Source organism: Muscardinus avellanarius (assembly GCF_963383645.1).
Source record: "Muscardinus avellanarius genome assembly, chromosome: 2".
NCBI lineage: Eukaryota > Metazoa > Chordata > Mammalia > Rodentia > Gliridae > Muscardinus > Muscardinus avellanarius.
In genome coordinates this window covers 6,415,933-6,436,267 of record NC_137787.1, presented here as the reverse complement: position 1 = coordinate 6,436,267, position 20,335 = coordinate 6,415,933, and the positions used below count along the sequence as shown (strand labels likewise).

General features: G+C 42.3%; 1 protein-coding gene across 1 annotated transcript in view; it reads left to right on the top strand.

Annotated features, from left to right (window-relative positions):
• TRPM8 (transient receptor potential cation channel subfamily M member 8) overlaps nt 1–18,784 on the top strand; it is a gene marked incomplete at both ends in the record, with an annotated part of 79,295 nt that extends 60,511 nt beyond the window's left edge. The window contains 4 exons of the mRNA XM_080690125.1: nt 7,467–7,657; nt 11,713–11,812; nt 12,811–12,844; nt 18,734–18,784. Of these exons, the coding sequence (XP_080546251.1) occupies nt 7,467–7,657; nt 11,713–11,812; nt 12,811–12,844; nt 18,734–18,784 (376 nt within the window). The remainder of the gene's footprint in view (nt 1–7,466; nt 7,658–11,712; nt 11,813–12,810; nt 12,845–18,733) is intronic.
• Nucleotides 18,785–20,335: the final 1,551 nt, after the last annotated feature.

Below are 20,335 nucleotides of genomic sequence, written 5' to 3'. Positions count from 1 at the left end.
TTGTTCTAGATAAAAGTGATTGACCCCAGGCCTGTGTGCTCATCGGAGGCACCAAGTGGTACCTGATTGGTGAGACTCTGATGGCCCCACCAGGTGCCCTGGCTCATCCTGAAGAGGAATTCACCCAGTGCTCTTCTCACAAAGACTATAACCATGTAATTGACAAGTATTTCCAAGGAGAATCATTCTTTTTTTTTGTGTGTGTGGTACTGGAGATGGAACCCAGGAGCATTCTACCTCCAAGCTACACTCCCAGGATGGTTTATTATTCTTTATTTTGAAACAGGATCTCAATGAATTGCAAAGGGCCTCACTAAGTAGTTAAGGCTGTCCACAAACCAGAATCTTCCTGTCTCAGCCTCCCAAACTCTGGGGTTACAAGCATGCGCCACCATACCCAGCTCAATTATTCTTAAGTCTTAGAAATGGTATACATTTATAATGAATGTGCAGAAAGTGTCAGAAAATAACCACCTGGCACAAACTACAGATTTGATGCTATTTCAGTGATTTGAGGGGGACTATGGACTTGGGGTAGAAGTCTATCAAAAAAGGCTGGATATTAGTGGAGAATGCCTGAAATCCCAGTACTTATGAGGCTAAGACAGGAGGATCACAGGTTCGGAGCCAGCCTCACCAACTTAGTGAGGCCCTCTGCAACTTAGTGAGACCCTATTTTGAAATAAAAAACAAAATAGGGCTAGGGATGTAGCTTGGAGGTAGAATGCCCTGGGTTTAATCCCTAGTCCAACACACACACACACACACACACACACACACACACACTAAAAAGGAGCATTTAATTATAATTACAAAAGCTCATATTTATTGAAACTTGCCCATGCTAGGCCCAGGGCTGAGTGCACTGCATATACTGTCTCCTTTAATTTTTAATCGTCTTTGTGTAGGTGCTACCTTATTCCTTTTTATAAGAATCGAGTCAGAGTGTTTGGAGTCTCTGCTGCTGCTGCTGCTGCTGCTGCTGCAAAACTTGACATGTAAACCTATAATACGATATGCTATAATGTAATATAGCGTAATACAATACAATACAATACAACCAGCATGGGAAAGCTATTTGCAAAGAAGGAAGTCTGTCCTGAGATAGAATATTGGCAGCAGAGAGTGTTAGCTCCCCAGCTACCCAGTGGAGGAGAGGTTTTCACAGAGGACCTGTAGCTGGGAGCCGAGTGCTGGCAGGGAGGGGAAGTGGGCAGATGTGTTACTCTGAGGAGGAGTGTGGAGAGGCAGGCAGGGCTTGTAGAGACTCTCTTATGGCGTTTTAAATAATCTAGGCTCTTCCTGAAGCTGAAGAGAGGCTCCCTGGGCCTTCACAAGGAAATGTAGCACATTTTGGTGTCACTGCTTGGATCCAAGCAGTGAATACTAGGTTGAGTTATCCTGTCACAGGAAGATGAAATCATGGGTCATCTCTTTATGTTGTCTGTGCCCCCTTCCTCAGTATAGCCGGGGACAATTCCATTTATTTTCTTTTGTTTTGCCTACCACGTCCTCTGAGATCTTAAACCACCCATTTCAAGTCCATCCACACTTCCCCGTCCCTCTTGTCAAATCCTTTCATCTTAAAAATAGTGAAACCAGCCGGGCGTGGTGGGCACGCTTGTCATCCCCGCGCTTGGGAGGCGGAGGCGGGAGGATCGCGCAGGTTCGAAGCCAGCCGCGCTGGCGTAAGAGACCCTGTTTCCAAAAATAAAAAAGTGTAAAATAGGTCTAGGAGTGTAGCCTGGAAGTAGAAGGGCTTCCAGCAACCCCAGTACCACCAAAAAATAAAATAAAATAAATAATAATAATTAAAAAATAGTGAAACCAGCCGGGCTTTCCTGTGTCTTCAGGTCGCCACTCCATTGCCTTTTCCCTGAGGTTGTTTTCAGCTCTAAGAACAGATGTCTTATTAGTTTCTTTTGTTTGTTTGTTTGTTTTTGTGGTACTGGGGATGAAACCCAGGGCAATTCTACCTCCAAGCTACATCCCAGTCCTATTTTTTTATTCTTTATGTTGAAAATGGGTCTCACTGAGTTGCAAAGGGCCTCACTAAGTAGCTGAGGCTGTCCGCGAACCATGAACTTCCTGTCTCATCCTCCCAAATGCTGGGATTACAAATATGCACCACCATGCCCGGCTCACGTCTCATTGTTTTTACTCAAAATTCACAAGCAGTACTTGTGCATGCTTATGGGACACGATGGGATATCGCCACACATGCATACAATGTGTGGTGGCCAAATCGGGGCAATTAGTATTTCTACCTTTTCGGGTATTCATTTGTCTCTGTGCTTGGAAACTTCACACTCCACTCTCCTAGTTATTTTCAAACAGAGGAGCTGGGTCTGGTGGCAAACATCTGCAATCCTAGTACTTGGGAGGCTGAGACAGGAGGGTTGCCGGTTTGAAACCAGCCTCAGCGACTCAGTGAGGCTCAGCCGCATAGCAAGACCCTGTTTCAAAATAAAACATTTAAAAAAGGGTAGAAGGTGCAGCGTGGAGGGAGAATGCCCCTGGGTTCAATCCCCAGTAAAACACACACACACGCGCGCGCACGCACACGCACACACACACACACCATAGTGATGCTGCAGAAGTGTGTTGACATATATGTTGAGGCCACTGGAGATCCCAAAAGTCAAGGTCACCACCAGCCACGGGGCAGCACTGGCTGGATATTGCTACTGTCCCCCATACCAGTGGCCATCAGAGAAGCTGTGAAGTTGTGAAGAGCGGGGCGGGGGGAGAGGTCCACCTGATCGGAACCTTGCTAACGAGTCTCCTGTATTTCAGTTTTTCTTGAATTCTGCTGTTGTTTTAGCATCTACTTTTCTTTGTGAATTTTTGCAAACTTTGCATTTTGGCTTGATCTGTCTTTCTATTTTGGTTTTTCTTTTTACAACCAAGTGGCTTTCATTACTGAAGTTTTATTTTTTTTATCATTTTAACATCTGTTGTACAATTCCCCTCATCATTCTTATTAAAACTTTCCTGGCTTTCCTTGTATATTTAATTATGTGGAGAAACTCAAGCCCCATCTTGTGAGTCTTCTTTTTCTCCCCCACGCCCCAGAAAAAATCTTGTGAATTTTATTGTGAAGCTGTTCATTTTACAGAATTACTTAGCATCACTTGACGTCTCACGATCCACAAAATGTGGCATGCTCTCCATTTATTAAGACACATATAGTTCTCAGTAGAGTTGTAATGCGTTTATTTTTTCATATGGGTTTGGCAGAATTTTTGCTAATTTTTTTCCAGCCGTTTATGATTGTGAGAGAGACATTTTTTTCTATTATGCTTTCCAAGGACTACCTTTTGATATGTAGGAAGGCTACTGAAGTTTTGCTTATTTATTTTGGAAAAAGTCTTTTTGCCAAATTATCTCTTTTCTTTCCTTTTTCTCACATTGTGGAGGTTCCTCCTTTTCCTTATGTACTAAGTTTTCTCCTTCATCTCCTCTTCCTCCTTTCCCTCCTCCTCCTCCTTCTTCCTCTCTCTGCTCACTTTCTTCCCCGCTCTCTCCTCTTTCCCTTCTCCCCTCTCTTCTCTCCTCTCCCCTCCTGTTTTGTCTTCTCTCTCCCTCACCTCCATCACCCTCTCCTCTTTCCTTCCCTCCTCTTCTTCTGCCTCTTCCTTCCTTCCTTCTTTCCTCCTCCTCCTCCTCCTCCTCCTCTTCCTCTCCCCCTCCCTCTCCCTCTCATCAGAAAAGGATGATGGATGTTTCCAAAGACACTGTAGCAACTATTAAAATCAGGTTTTCCTTTTAAGCTGGTATTATGATATATTATACAAATGATGAATTATATAAATGTCCTTAATATTTAATTGCCCTTCCATTCTGTGGTTATTCTTTTAACACACTTCTGGGATTCATTCATGCACGTGGCTGTCTGAGTCCTATATGTCTGTTATCTGTAACACTTTCAATCACAGGGAATCTCAGTGACTTTCTGAAATTTTAGTCCTTGTTGAGGGCTTCTGTCTCCTCTTCTTTCCCTGCTCAACTGAGGATATGCAGCTAGTTTTAGTTTTAGGTGTCTACTACCAATGTCTCCGCCTCATCTCCAGTCATCTGAGAGTTACTAGGGACAGGACCCTTTATTTTTCCAATACTGGAAATGGAACCCAGAGATATTATACCTCCAAGCTACACCCCCAGCCCCATTTTTATTTTGAAATAAGGTTTCACCAAGTTGCAGAGGACCTCACTCAGTAGCTGAGGCTGTCTGCAAACTCACAATCTTCCTTTTTCAGCTTCCCAAGTACTGGATTACAAGTGTGGGCCACCACGGGGACAGGACTCTTAAGGACACAAAATGCTTCTGGCAAAGTGGTGTTGAAGGGGAAATTGCAGGCTTCTATTGGTTTGGACACAGATGACCAGTGGTTGGCAGAAAGACTGAGTTGGGGAGGTTGAGACCCTGGACAGGAGAGACGGTCCCTAGGCCACGCCAATGCTTGGGTTGCCGAGGGCCCTGTGCATACTCTGGCACCAGAAAGCCCTTCTCTACAGATTTCAGTCTTGACAGAAAATGAAAACAATGGCTCAAGAATATAAAAAATAGTTTTGGGAAGGCAGTTTGATGCGGTGCTCATCACCATCCCCCTGCGGGACACGTGTCTAGTTGGCTAAGTTGGGAACTCAGGGCTGTGGTATGGGGGACGGAGGCCTCCGTGTATAAGCCGTCTTCAGTGTGGCTGGCCTGGGACCTGCGTGGTCCGTGCAAAGCAACGTTTAGGAATTGATGTTCAGTGCTGAGCTAGCTCCCTCATGCTCTCTCGCATCTGGATGTAGCTTTTTACCATTTATCTGAAAAAAGAATGCTGCTCATGGGATCTGCCTTTGCAGAGGAAAACTGCCTTTCCAACAGGCTGGGCTTCTAGTCACCAGGGCGAGGGACAGTGAAACGTGGTATGTGGTGCGGAGCTTTAGAATGGAGAACGGTACAAACACAAAGCCGCGTTTCCCAGGCACTGGCCCAAACACCTCCTAGGTCAGGGCTTGCAGACTTACTCTGTAAGGGCACCGGGGTCTTTGCTGTGGCCAGATGCATCCGAGGAAGCAAAGTCCAATGACCTTGCACACATCTGACCTCTCTGCTTATCTTAGCCATTGTGAGCTCGAGTGCCGCCCAAAGACGGGCAAGGGGTTTAGATTTAGCTCCTGGTTGCAGTTTGCCAATCTCTGATGATCTAGAAAGGCAAGGTGGTTTTCACTGGCTCCGAGTGGCCAGTAAGCCAAGGTGCAAATCTCTTCCCACCTGGTCCCTGCCTGGCTGCAGCCCCACTTGGCTTTGGGAGGCTGACTCTCCCCTCTGGATCATAAATGCTTCTCTCTTTATTAGGACTCAGGGGTTTCTTTGGGATAAAACTTCTGCAAACAACATTCAATGTTCTGTGTTCAAGTTTTGGGCAGCCGGTATAATCCACTTGGGACTAGATATGCGTAATTTTAGGATGCTTTTAGAGACAGTAACTTGCACCAGTTGTTCCAGCACAAAGTAGTCAACTGTGATAAACCTAGCCTAGCCAGCATTCATCTGGGCGTGCCCATTGTTTTGTTTTACTGGGGCAGCAGCGGCAGCAACATGGAGTGCCCTTCATGTGGTGCAGGCACCAGAACCAGCTGGGACTAGAGAAGACAGATAATGAGCTTGGCATTAGCCTCCGAGCAACTTGACCTACATTTGGAAGGAATGCTAGGATAACTTAGATCCAATTTTCTGTGCTGGAATAGAGCACGGGCTTGTCACATAGACTTGGGAGTTTTGCACCTAGAAAATCTACCACAAAAGATTGACAGGGAGACCAGTCAAATAACCATTTTACATACCAAGTAGAGGAGCTTATTTATGTACAGTAGATGTTCCATGAACATGAATTCTTTAGCCTTGAACACCTCACCCTGTTCTAGAGGCACTTGGTACCAATTGTAAAATGCTTTGTAGTTATCAAAAAATGTTAAGTCATCCAATCCTTTTGAAATAGAGCATAGCTGAAATCCTTTTAAAAACAAAAAGAGCATCATTATTAAAACATTTCTCATTTCACTCTGCTGAGACAGAAAAGACACTGGGCTGGATTTCTGGGTCCAAATCCTGACCTCAACACTCCCTGGTTGGAAGAGTCAGACAGTTTCCTTTATTGTGCCTGGATTCTGAGCTGTTAATTATAGATGATAACATGGCCTAGAAATTTATTTGTAAATTAAATCAATGAATGTAAGTAGATTGCTTAGAATAGTGTCATGTATATAAGAGATTTTACCTATTTAATAGTTTTGGATCAATTTGTAACTGGGAAATCATTGGTCAATCAGTTTTAGAGTGTGCCATAGAGTAGACATTTTTATAATTGTGTCAGTAATTCATGCTCTTTGTGTGACGCTTGGAAAACACAAGGAAAAGAAAATAAAGAACAACCAAGATAGTAAGCTAGAGACAACCAGCACTAGTGATCGATCTATTTCTTCCTATGAGTTATGATTTACATAGTGAAATTATATTGAAAGGACAAGTCGGAGGCTAATTATTTTCACTTAACATATAAATATTTTTCCAAAGTACAAAAATCATTCATAAACAAAATTTTTATGGTTGCACAATGAAATCATACTGGTTAACTGTAACTCGTGATACATTTTCTTAGCACTGAAAAATGAGGTTGTCTTTTTCTCCTGGGGTAAGGGATAAGAACAATTTTTACCTACAGTGCTATGGCTAATAGCCGTGTGTGTATACCCATTTACGTATCTTTTTTCTCAGCATCTCTTCATTCTTAAATCCCCAAGGTAAGTCAAGCCACTGGGTGAAAGGGAAGACCGTTTTTAAGGCTCTTGACAAACACTCACAAACCATTTCTGCAGACTGCTTACAATTCAATGTGTTTGAGGGGGAAGATTACTCCCAAGAGAGTCAACATTCTGGGCCTCTTTATAGCTAACACATAACAACACATGAAAAAGGAATTCTTGAAAGATTTTGGAATAAAAATCAGTTCAAGCTGGATGCAGTGGCACGCATCTATAATCTCAGTACTTGGGAGGCTGAGATAGTAGGATTGCAGTTTTAAGGCTGGCCTCAGCAACTTAGTGAGATTCTGTTTCAAAATAAAAAATAAAAAGGGCTGGGACTGTAGCCCAGAGGTAGAATGCCCTTAGGTTTAATTCTAGTCCAAAAATGATGATAATGATGATGATGATAGTAATTTCAAAGTTAATTGAACATTTTTTTTGTCATTAACAAGAAACAAAACAAAACAAAGCAAAACCCAGACACACTTTGGGTACAGCAGGAACTGGAAAAGGCCTGGCTTCAAGTCATCGACTCTTATGTCAGTGTGGGCTCTCTGTCCATCTGGACCCAAGTATGATAGGATCCGCTTAATACCAATGTTACTGTGTTTGTTGGTGGAATGATGCACGTGCGAATCTCTAAGACGTGGCCTTCTGTGTCCTGCCAGCTACACCGTGGGCACTGTCCAGGAGAACAACGACCAGGTCTGGAAGTTCCAGAGGTACTTCCTGGTGCAGGAGTACTGCAGCCGCCTCAATATCCCCTTCCCTTTCGTTGTCTTCGCCTACTTCTACATGGTGGTGAAGAAGTGTTTCAAGTGCTGCTGCAAGGCAAAAAACATGGAATCGTCCGCCTGCTGTGAGTGGCTCGCTCATGGGTGCGGGGTTGAAAAGCAGTGATTGATTTCAAGGAAGCAGGTGTGGCCCGTATCCTAGCAGGAGGGAATTATCCATAGTCGGTTCACTGTTCACATCTGTACATCTCTAAAGATCAGGCATCAGACCTACCAATAAATTACTTGAGAGAAAGAGTAGATTGAGAAAGACCTGTCAATCTGCTGGATAGCCTTATTTGGGCTTTTGAATGAACATAATGATCATGCAAAGAGTTCACTGAACTAGCAGAATTCATGGGGTGGTTTCAAATCTTGGCTTCAGTTTTGCTTTCTATTGCAAGTTTATTTTCTGGGAGATGTTCAGGTTTCAGCAAATTGCATGACTTTTCTGGTTGCTTGTACTAGTCAACTTTCCATAACTATAATGAAATAGCTGAGGCGATTAATTTATAAAGAAAAAATATTTATTTAGCTCACTGTTCTGGAGGTTTTAGCCTGGGTGGCCCCATTGTTTTGAGCCTGGTGAAGGCACTGGACTGACAGGGAGTACGTGGGCAAGAAAATAAATCACTTAAAATTTGAGCCAGAAATCAGAAAGTGATTCAGAGACTGGATTCCCATCATCCCTTTTAAGACCGTGCTCCCAGTGGTCTGGGTCCCCTCACAACCTTCCCACAGTGCCACTCTGACCTCGACTCTCTGGCTTTTAGAATGTAAATGTACCGATGACTCTGGGCTTATGTCACAGTTTTAAGAATCCTCATAGTCGGCTCCTTTAAGAGCATTATTTCACGACATTAAATGTCACGTTTGGCATGTCATTATTTCACCAGTGCCATTGCTTTCACTGAAGAAAGTGTTTCAGCAATTGAGTGAATTGCTGCCTTTATTCCTGTGATTTTGCCTTGGGTAGTAAGTCATTTCTAATTAAAATAATCAATTGGAAATCAGGAATGGAAGTGGAAAGTTTAGAATTGGAATCTGAGCATTCCTAAGACCACACCTAAATAGCAGAGGCCCTTGATGACACTTCCAGGATAACCTTTAGTTCTGTCTGGAAGCGGTGTCACAGATGAAGTCTGTAGGACCTGGGCGATGACTGGTGGGACCAACAAATGTCTTAGGAAGGCTAACAAATTTTATATTTTTACATATATTTTTCTGAATGAAAAAAGAAATAGATAAAAGTTGTGGTGAGGATGATTTTTGATTCAGTGTAAAAAAGGCCATGTCTAATACTTAGTGTGAAATGAATTGCCCTGAGTCACCTGTCAGTACTGAGATTCAGGTTGGGCGTTGGTGAACAGAAGGGCCGCATGGGATAGAGGTCTATTCTCCAGAGATCCACCACACTCAGCCCAGGACAGTGGGATCACTGCGTGTAAGACAGATCGAAGCTGAGTGTGCTGCCGCACACTAAGACAGGAGGATCGCAGGTTCGAGGACAGCCTCAGCTCCTTAGTGAGGCCCTTTGCAACTCAGTGAGACCCTGTTTCAAAACAAAGAATAAAAAAAGGACTGGGAGTATAGCCTGGAGGTAGGATGCCCCTGGGTCCGTCCTAGTACAAAAAAAAAAAAAAAAAAAAAAAAAAAGACAGGTAAGCCCTCCAAATTCAGGATGGGGTTGAGAAAACAAGACAGAATTTCCCATCTATGAATTTAATGTTTAAGCAGGATAGAAAGATAAAATGGGAATGAAACAAAACCTCCCATTTGGTCAGGGAGTGGCAAGGAGGTTCGGTTCAAGGAAGCAAAATGATGGGTCAGAAATGAACGGGGTTACTCTGGACCGGCCTCCCCGATGAGCCCCCAGGGACGTGGCAATCTGTCACACAGCGATTTCAGAAACAGTGTGCACCGTTGTCATTTCCCTCTTCTAGCCCTTCTTGTTTTCAGGAAAGAACAAAGAAATAGAGGTAAGGAGAATTCACAGAAGGTCAGGCTCCTCCCCACCCAAGGATAGTGCCGTAATGGGAGGGGGGTGCAGGACCAGCTTGCTACCTGGAGACTCCCAGGCTGCTGGGTGTGCCTGCCCATTTCTGAAGATTACTAATTCCAGAAACGATCGCATCCCACCGTGGCCAGAGCCTCTAGCTGGCAGTTCATCCTTACATATACTATGTGTTTGCCTCTAGCTAACGGGGAAGTCATGAGTTTAATTTTGAAATTGCCTTTCTTTAGAGGAAAACTCAAGATATTTTCAGAAAAGCAGAATCTAAACTTTCACCTTGGGTACTTGTTTTGAAACATCTTCAAGAAATGAATTCTATGCTACCCAGTAATTGTATTTTTATAAAACATATTTTCTGTGATTCGTGATTCAGAAAGCAATTCATATTCATTACATAGCATTTGTAAAATGCATAAAAACACAAATTGAGTTCAAGGGCAAATTGTTACCCGCCATCCGGAGATAAATACCGTCAGCACTCTGGCATTATTTTATTATTTTTGTGTGGGTGTGTAATAATTAGATTGTACTATACATTCATATTCATAACCTAGTTTGTTCATTTAGCAAACAATACGTTGTAAACCTTTTCAATATCCATAATTTTAAAAAATCGATGTTATAGTGATTTTAACTGGAATATTTCAGCCTATGGATATACCAGAGTTAATTTCACCACCCCCTTGTTGTTTGTACTCATATTAGCATATGATGTTATGATAAAGAACTTTCAATATATCAATATTTTTTCCTTTGAGCCATTTTTAGAAAAGAAATTTCTGAAGAATATGCATATTTTTAAGTCTTTGTTACCTGTCCCCTCCTCCCCACCTTTCCCTCCTCATTACTCCAAAGGCTGTAATAATAGTCAGATTTTTCCCATCGTGTGGGTAGCCCGTTTCCCCATCCTTGCCAACACACACTCCCATCAGTATTTCCAACCCTGCTGATTTCCCAGTGTGATCGGTGGATTCTCTCTCCTCGTGTCAACTAGCATTTCCTTGACTGTTATGGAGTTTGGTCATGTTTTTCATAGATATTTGTCATTCCTGTTCACTTCCCATTTGTGTTTGGGAGCTTCAGTCCTTTCTGTGTTCATTTTCAAGGACTCCTTTTGGGCTTCTATATGTATTTTGGTTGAAAAAAAAAGACATTGGAAACGACTTTTTCTAGGAAAAATATAACTGAAAAAATTTTGGTTTAGAATTATTTTGCAACGTGAGTAACCACCGTTTAAAAATGAACTTGCTATATGAGACTTGCTTAAATTTGGCCACTTACATATTGGTTCTATCTTTAACCCTTCTCCCGTCATTTTTAAATCCAGGAAGATATTTATAATTCTTAACTCTAACATGAGAATGAATACATTAAACGGTAAGCAAAAAGTAGAAACCACATAAATCTGTTTCAGCAGCCACTTGCACCAACACACACGTCCCCATGAGTTCACGAGGAGGTTTGATGTCCACGGCATCGAGACCTTAAACCTAGGTGACAAGATGGTCTGTCTTTTTCTGCTTGCCTGCCATCTGAAAGGCTCAGGCACTATAAGAAATTGAACTAAGAATCTTACCAAAACATGTCCAAGCCCAATTTTACAATGAACCCTGGCTTAGATGAAGTGACAGAGGGAAGAATTTTCTTTGAGATTCACACCCGGGCCACACATTTCAGGAGAACAGGAACAATGTCACCAGCTTTATTTTCTCTCCTCCAGAAGTTCTACCCTGGTTTAAGGTCGAGAGTTGGCCAACCACGAGTAATTATCCTTCTTAATGGTGTAGCAATTTTATGTCATCAAAATGGAAGAGGAGTGCTTCTCAGATGTGAGAACCACATTCATTAGTGGATTTTGCTAAGTCACAAAACACAGAGACGGTACTTTAGAATGCAGATTGCATTCTTATTTCATGCAGGTAGCCCCAGGTCTCTCGTTACCTACAAATGCATTAATATTCCATCGCTCTGCTGCTGTCACTAGTAAGTAGCGTTAGTCAGCTCAGCCGGTGCAGGGTGGATCTAATTCTCTTAGTTCCAGAGTTTCACAAAATGCCGAACAGATGTTTTAGGAAGTAAGCAGCAAATGTTAACAATTGGAATGTTTTTCTCCTCTCATTATTCAAGGTTTCAAAAATGAGGACAACGAGACTTTGGCGTGGGAGGGTGTCATGAAGGAAAATTACCTTGTCAAGATCAACACGAAAGCCAATGACACCTCAGAGGAGTATGTCAGTCTCTTATTTCTGCGTCCCAAAGTCCCCTTGCATAATAAGTTGGAGGAATGTAAGCAGCTTATCTGTGCATGCTCTGTAAAGCTCTGTCGTATAGCGGTATCCCCACAAAGATATTACCCAGGCAACTGAAGATGACAAATGCCTTTCAAGAAGAGGAAAATCCCACATTCCCTTCCTGATTGTGCTTCAGAGGTCCCTGGGGGAAAAGAGGTATTTGGGTCGTAGAGTAAAGGGATGCACATCCTGGTCTCAGGAAGACCTGCAGTCAGGGTCAATTGACATTATCTTGCAGGGCCACAAGCCTGTTTATCTCTGTAGTCAGAAGCGCAGAGATTCAAGTTTAGTTGATCTGTTATAAGCTATCCCTGAAAACTCCTAAACACCATCTTTGAATTGCATGGAGTTGCTATGAATGCACAAGTGGTTCCTAAAACCATCTAATAGAAACAGAGAAGTCACAGTAGTATATAATAGAGTCTATAGAAGCGTGCTTTTCCTGGTGCAAAGGTTATCATTTGTCAACAACAGCTGTCATTTTTACCTAGGGTTCAAAACATATCTCAGATTTACTTTAATGAAGTATGAATAAATATAAGCACAACTAATCCCTTTATTAAGTCCCACACAGCTACTGAAAGGGACTTTGGGAAACTCTTTCTTGCTGAACAACAAAGCCGTGCCATGTTCCTGGAGGTTGAGATCCTGTGTATGGGGCTGGGGGACAGACCTTACGAGCCGTCTTCCAACACACCCTGGGCAGAGGCAGTGCTTAATCACCAACCTTCTAGTGAGGGCAAGAAGGAACTCTGCTTCAAAGGGGCATTAGGAAGAAAATCAGAAGGGTAAATGCAGCTGACCCTTGATTGAGCTGAAAAATGAAAACAATTTGTTTTCTGCCTCTTAAAAGACTAATTGGAGCCAAAGATTCCTTTCTCAGTCTCTTTTTCTCTCTCACTCATTTTCTTTTTTCTTTTTAATTTCTTTGCAGAATGAGGCATCGATTTAAACAACTGGATACCAAGGTATGACTCTACATGTTGTTTAGAAAGTTAAAAAAAATCTTAAAGATTCTTCTGCTTTCAATTAGAGACAAGTGTTTATGGTTAGAAAACCAAAAGAATTAGTTGTTAAAAAAAAAAAAAAGTAGATATGACTCTGCTCCATGCTCAGCTTTCTTTAATCACTCTGAAGCGTTGGAGGCTAGGACCCTGGAATTGCCTCTCATGTTCCCAGCCCACATGGGGAAAAGTTCCAAAGTGCCACTTTCATGGTCTCTAAAATCCTTTCCATCTCTCTTTTTCTCTGCTGTGAATGTAGGCGAAGATGTTTGCAATTACAGGGAAATAGCAGAAAAGCTCACAAGAGCTGGAAGGAGCCCGGGAGCTTCTAGGCAAGCCTTAGATGCCTGTCTAATTTCTTATCTACCTAACTTGGAGGGCTTTACACACATCTAAATGCTAGACACAAGTGGGTAGCCGAAAATGATGACCCGGTGCAGCAGAAATTAGAGTCAACTCGTAAGTGCTAGATGTCTGTTAGGTTTTGAAGAGGAGATGATATTTGTTGTTTTGTCATGGTCTTTTGAGAATGGCATCTTGGATGGGGACATTTAAGGCTAGACATTTTCCCATCTGGCTTGATAGATTCTCTAGCACTCAGCAACTTGTCCATAGTAGGGTCTCAGTGAATGTTTGTGGAGGAACAAAGGGTGCCTTTACCAAGCTCTCAGACAAGAATTTACCCGTTCACATGTCTGGTTATTTGTGTCACCTTTTCAAACCTTGAGGCTGTGTTTTCATGAACTTGTCTTTCCGGCTCCCTTGCATCACCCTGATGCCTAGGGCTTCCTGCCCCTCCCAGTGTGGCCCTTCTCTTCCTTCAAGTTTATTCTTGTTCCCTTCCCCTGCTGCATACATTGGAACTACTCAGGGTCTGAGTTGCAATTTTATTTTCCATTACCTCTGACAAACCACCCATGGTAGAGTGGCCCCAGACAGGAGTACTTAACACCCAGGAAAGCCATGCCTAGTGCATTTCTCCAAAGTCTGTCTGAATGGTCGGAGCAGCCATATTGGAAGGGTTTCATCAGTCTGCGGAAGGGATCATTGTAGTTGTTTTGTTTTTCCTTGTGGATTCAGGTAGTATGGCTTAGGAGGGAGCTGATGGAAAGCCAACTTAGGGATTGTGCTACAGCGTCCCCATGCCACACCTTGGTCCTGACCCTTCTTTGGGACACACAGAGAATGGCAAGAGGGTGTTAGAAGGAGCGTGGTGGGAGCCTGGGCCTCCTGCACAACCCACTTGGCCAAGGGGCAGGAGAGTCAAGGGAACTGCAGACACTGGACAAGCTGGCCAGACTCTTGAGGACTTGAGTCACTTATGGAACTGGACCTCTGACCGGTGAGGTCAGGGTAGGGACAGTAAGTGGTGATGGCGGATCTGAGCAGTGGGCTTGTAGAGGTGGAGGCCGAGGGAGTCATTGAGAATGGAACTCATGGCTGAAAGCTGTCCCCACACACATGCAAGCTAAGGACCTAACACTCCCAGACACCTCACAGGAGTGTTTGCAATCCATGCCCTATGCACCCACTTGGCTGAGGGCTCAGCCCCCTCATAGTTTTCCCGAGAAACCATCTATCCTGTGCACTTTGTAGGTGTTGGTAGAATGGAGTCGGCTGGCTTGAAAACCTCAACAGCACAGCACAGCGCCTTCTGTGTCACCCAAGCCGTCTCAGGGCCTCTCTCCCCCTTCTCATGGCTCCTTGAAAATGTATTTACTCCTCTGTCTCCCCACCTGTGCAACACATCTTCTCCTTTCTTTCCATTTCATAGCATTTCAAGGATCATCTCTATCTTTTGTTTCTTGAGCAAGCTTTCAGAGACTTTTTTTTCTTTTAAAATTAACTTCAGAGTCGGGCATGGTGGCAACACCTGTAATCTCAGTACTCGGGAGGCTGAGACAGGAGCATTGAAGGTTCAAGGCCAGTATATGGTAACTTAGTGAGACCCTGTTTCAGAATAAAAAAGTAAAACAGGGTTAGCCGAGCGTGGTGGTGCACGCTTGTAATTCTAGCATTTGGGAGCCTGAGACAGGAGGATCTGGGTTTGTGGACAGCCTCAGCTACTTAGTGAGGCTCTTTGCAACTCAGTGAGACCCTGTTTTAAAATAAAGAATAAACACTAGGGCTGGGGGTGTAGCTCAGGTAGAATACCCCTGGGTCCCATTCCCAGCACCACAGAAAAAAGTAAAATAAGATTGGGTGTTGTTTTGAGGTAGAATGCCCCTGAGTTCAGTCCCTAGTGCCACAAATTAATTAATTAACTTCATTTTTAAATAGCTTCATTGAGATATCATTGACATAGAAATTATATATATTTAAGCTATAAAGTTTGATGTATGTGAAAATGTAGAAGGATCATCAGAGTCCAGTCCAGCTAATTAACATGTCTGTCCTCTTGACATAGTCGCCATTTGGGTGTTGTGTGGTGGTGAGGCTTAATTAAAGATCTCTCCTCTTAGCAGATGTCATGGGCACTGTGAACTATGTCGCCAATTGCATTGTGTTGTCATAGTAGAGCTCCAGGACCTATTCATCCTGCGTAGCTGAGACTTCGTACCCTGTGAGCAGCATCCATTTCCTCCTCCCCCACCCCAGGCAGCCGCTGTTCCATCATGCAGGGCGAATCTCATGCCTTGCTTAGCCCACTCAGCATAGCGTCCTCCAGCTCCAGTCCAGTGCCAGCTCCAGCTCCAGCTGTGCTGTGGCAAGTGGCAGGATTTTCTTCCTGTTTTAAAGGCTGACTAGTTTTTTTTAAAAAAAACATTTTATTGGTGCATTGTAGTCATACATCTTAATGGGAATACAAGATGGTGGAGGCATACATGCACACATCACCCAGTTAGCCCTTACCCAGTTCCCACCCCATTCCCTCTCCCTCCCTTCTTCTCATGTTTGGCTTGGTGACTGACATTGATCAAAGTTTGTTAAAGTACATCATGTGCATTAGAGAGTTTCCCTCTTCCCCCTCCCATCCCCTCGGTTAGGTCGCCATATTTGCTCATCTATAGGATCCCCTTCTTTGTCTAGAGTTCCTCCTATGACCCCTTTTCTCCCTAGCTTCCGCATATTAGGGAGAGCATCCGATTTCTTATTTTTTGTGACTCACTAATCTCACTTAGCATAATGTCCTGGAAGATGGTAACAGAGAAGCAGCACATACCAGTCCTGCTGACATCCGACCTCCACTGCCTTAAAAACAGCGTTCTACAAAGCCAGAAAATACTCCCGGCAGAGGAATAACACGATAGGTACAAGGCTTCAGGGCAAAAGAAAATAGAACACCGATCAGAGAGCAGAAAGGAAACCCGCCCTTCCTTGCGCCATCTTGCCTCACTGAATAGTTTCCCAGCGTACCTATGCACCATATTTTCTCTAGCCATCCCTTTTGTTGCTAATGTAAATGAGATTATCTTCTTAATTTCCCTTTTGAACAACGTATTGTTGATGGATAAAAATGCCACTTATTTTTGTAGGTTGATTTTGCATGCTGAAATTTTACCAGATTCATTTATTATTTCGGTGGAGTATTTGGGGCTGTAAACACGTAAGGTCATCTACAAATAGATTTGGGTGCCTTTTAAATTTTTTCTTGCCTGATTACTCTGGCTAGTATTTCCAATCCTATTTTGAATAGTGGTGGTGAAAGTGGGCATCCTTGTCTTATTTCAAATCTTAGAAGAAAAGCTTTAGTGCTCCCCATTAAATATGGTACTTATTTTTTCATATATGGCCTTCATTAGGTCACGGTGAACTCCCTCCATTTTGCTGAGTTTTTATCATGAAAGAATGTTGAGATCTGTCAGCTACTTTTTCTGCATTTATTCAGCTAAGCATGTGTTTCTGCCTTGATTCTGTTGATGTATTAATCAAATCGATTGATTTTTATATGTTGCATTATCCTCACATTCTAGGGGTTGTGGTGTATGATTTTTTAATGTGCTCTTGAATTCAGTGTGAGTTTTCTATCCACCGGGGATATTGGCTTGCAGTTTTCTTTTGTTGTCTTTCTCTGGCTTTGATACCAGAGTGATGTCAGCCTTATAAGAGAAGCTTGGAAGTGTTCTTTCTCCTATTTTTGGAAGAGTTTAAGAAGGATTGGTGTTTATTCTTCCTTGAATGTTTGGTAGAGTTCACCAAGGAAGCAATCTGTTCCTGGGCTTTTCTTTATTAGAAGATTTTTTTATACTAATTCAGTCTCCTTGTTTGTTATTGCTTTGTTCAGACTTTGTACTACTTCTGGATTTAGTCTTGGAAGGTGCATGTATGTGGAGAGCTCCCTGCTAAGCCGAGGTTCTGGTGCCCAAGGGGCTAGCAGCCTGGACCAGCAGAGCATGGAAGGGAGCCATGTCCACAGCGTGCCTTTCATGGAAAACTTGTTTTATCTGGTACTGGCCACAGGCATAGTTGTCTGACCTGTGACCAGTGGGTCCCTCATGCAGGGAACTTGCTTACACTGTCAGACGCCTGTGGCTCTAGTCTAACCCCTGAACAGTTTATGCCTGCCTAGCCAGCAGTCTGGGGCTGGGAGTCTGACTTTGTGATCTTTCTGGCCTGGAGGTAGGGTGGGAACCTGGCGCAGGTAGACTCTGGTTCCTCACAGGAACCCTTAGTCTAGCTCAGGGTTCTTAACTTTATCTATCTTTAAGAAACAGAAATAAAAGCAAAAGTAACTGAGTTTTGTTGACTTTTTCATTGTTATTTTTTTTCTATTTCATTGCCCTTGGAGTCTTAAGTTCTACTTTAAACAGTTTATTAAAGTCAATTTACTTTTAATAAAATCTCCTGTAGGGAATAAAGAATTTGTCTATCTCATTATACCAGCAAACCAGGTTATTCACAACTGACCTTATCCTGTTACTAGGGGTTTTATTATGTCTCACTAATTTAGGTAGCCATTCAGTTAAAGCAAGAGGTTATAAGTGGAAATAAAGACAACTTGAACATTAGAAACCAGTTATACAGAAATTACATTATATCCATGAACTTTTATCAAATATATCAATATGACATGCTATTTAAAATGGATTCATGAATCTCCAGGAATAAACTTGTAAAGCATGCATGCATCAGTAATAATTTTTATACATTTTATTTAAATTTTATTTTAATTAATACATATAGTGTGTGTGTGTGTGTGTGTGTGTGTGTGTGTGTGTGTGTGTGTGTGTTTATGGGGAAAACTTTCATTTAAAACACTTGAGTTACTAGTATCATATCATACTATTTATTTATTTATTTATTTATTTATTTATTTATTTATTGTTGTAGTAAGAATTAAACCCAGGGGCAATCTACCTCTGAGCGACACCCCCAGCTCCATTTTTATTCTTTATTTTGAAACAAGGTCTCACTGAGTTGCAGAGGGCCCCACTAAGTAGCTGAGGCTCTCTGCAAACCCACAATCCTCCTGTCTCAGACTCCCAAGTACTGGGATTACATGTGTGCACCATCACGCCAGGCTATATCGTATTATTTCTGTTGGTATCATCCCTTTATGAAGCATAACTTTCTTACTCTCTTATTTTTTTAGTATAGCACTATATATAATTATTTTTATATATTATGCCTCTGACATTGAGGTCTGTGATTTTTAAGTGGGAAACACTAATGACTTACATTTTATTAAAGCTAATATTAATGGGTTTACTAATTACTAATGATATAATTTCAGAAAATAAGCACTAAGCATCCTGAACGTTCCCACCCAGTTTTGGTCTGTCCTTTCCCAGATGTGCTGTTTTGCTATTTAATGTATGTCTGTTCTCATGGAAAAGCCAATGAGCATCATTTAAAATCGAATGTTGGGAAATTTATTCTTAGACCAGTTTTCTTTTTTTCCTCCTTTCCAAGCTTAATGATCTCAAGGGTCTCCTGAAAGAAATTGCCAATAAAATCAAATAAAATGGCAAGAAATCTCATGGAGAAAAATCTAATTATTTTAAGGTGAGTTGTTTGAATGGCTTTTTATTTTGCTCTGAAAATGTACGTTTTAAGAGTATTCAAAATCATAATTTTCTCATTTTATATGGTATCATATTTGAAAATTCATTGTGCAAAAAAAAGAAATATTTAGGGGTGTAGAGATGGAAGCCCCTTACCACATTCCCTCCACACTCCTAGCTACAGGCCATAAGTAGCTTTCAGAGCCTTTTGAAAGCACTTGCAACCTATTCAGCTATTTGACATAAATTAGAACCAGGTCATACTCTTCTAGGACTTACTATTTTCTTTCTTCTTTAACATTATAGCAAGGATATCAACACCTAAAAATATACTTTATTCTCCCATTTGATTATTATGCTTGTTGCTACGGCCTATACAAATGCATGCGGATCACTTTTTACTAGCCAAAAATGTTTCAGCGAGGCATCTGAGGTTTTTACCTACAGCTCGTGTGCACAGTGAAAACACAGTTCAATGAACAGGCACAATTTTCCTCCAGGCTTTGCCGCAGGAGTTTACCATTTACTTTAATTATGTTTCCCCAATACCTGTGCAGATCCTGAAACCGAATGTTAAAGATGTTGTAGAGACGTGGGAGTGCTGGGGAAAAAAAAAAGCAAGGACATTCCATTGGGCTAGAGAAAGAAATGGCAAGGAATGAAAACACGATTCCCTCTTTCCCTCTTCCTCTCCTTCCTCCCTCCCTCCCTCCCTTCCACTTCTATTCACTGAGCTACAGTTGCCCCTTATGCCATTGACTGTGCATTAAGCACTCAGCATTTCCACGCGGAGTGCCCGTGCTATGGGGAAAAGCACAGCACACCAGGCTTCTTTGATTTTCTGGTCACTCATCTCTTGTCCTTGATGTCTGACAGCTAGAGATCACATTTCAAAGCCCTCGATCGTGGAGGACTTTGGTAGAGAAAGATGGATGCATATCTGATGCAATCTGAAAGGCAAGTACAGCTCCCAGATGTGTTCAGGAATGTAAGCCTTGGGGGCTGGGAGAGGGTAGCTCAGGGGCAGAAGGCTTGCCTGGCATACACAAGGTCCTGGGTTCAAACCCCAGCACTATAAGAAGAAGAAGAAGAAGAAGAGGAGGAGGAGGAGAAACAATATAAGTCTTGCATAATTAGGAAGAAAGTTTTGCAGCTATTTCACAATGGTGTCACAATGGTGTTTAGTAAAAGCAATAGTAAATATCGGAAATTATAATTTGATTTTGAAAAGCTTGCTATTTTGCTTAATTTATGAACTGAAAGAAAAAACCAATCAGGAACATAGATAAAACAAAGTGATAAAAAATTAAATGGCAATTCGAGTTACAACAATCAAAAAAGTTTCATGTTGAAACCTGCACATCCACCTCTGGAAGCTCTGAGCTTCTCCTGTCCTGTTCTTTTTCACATGTACGCGGGCGAATAGACTGGCTTCCTTCCTGGCCCCGCCCTTTGCTCCACCCTAGGCCTTCGCTAATGTACTGAGAGCGAACTGGTGAACAGTGATGAG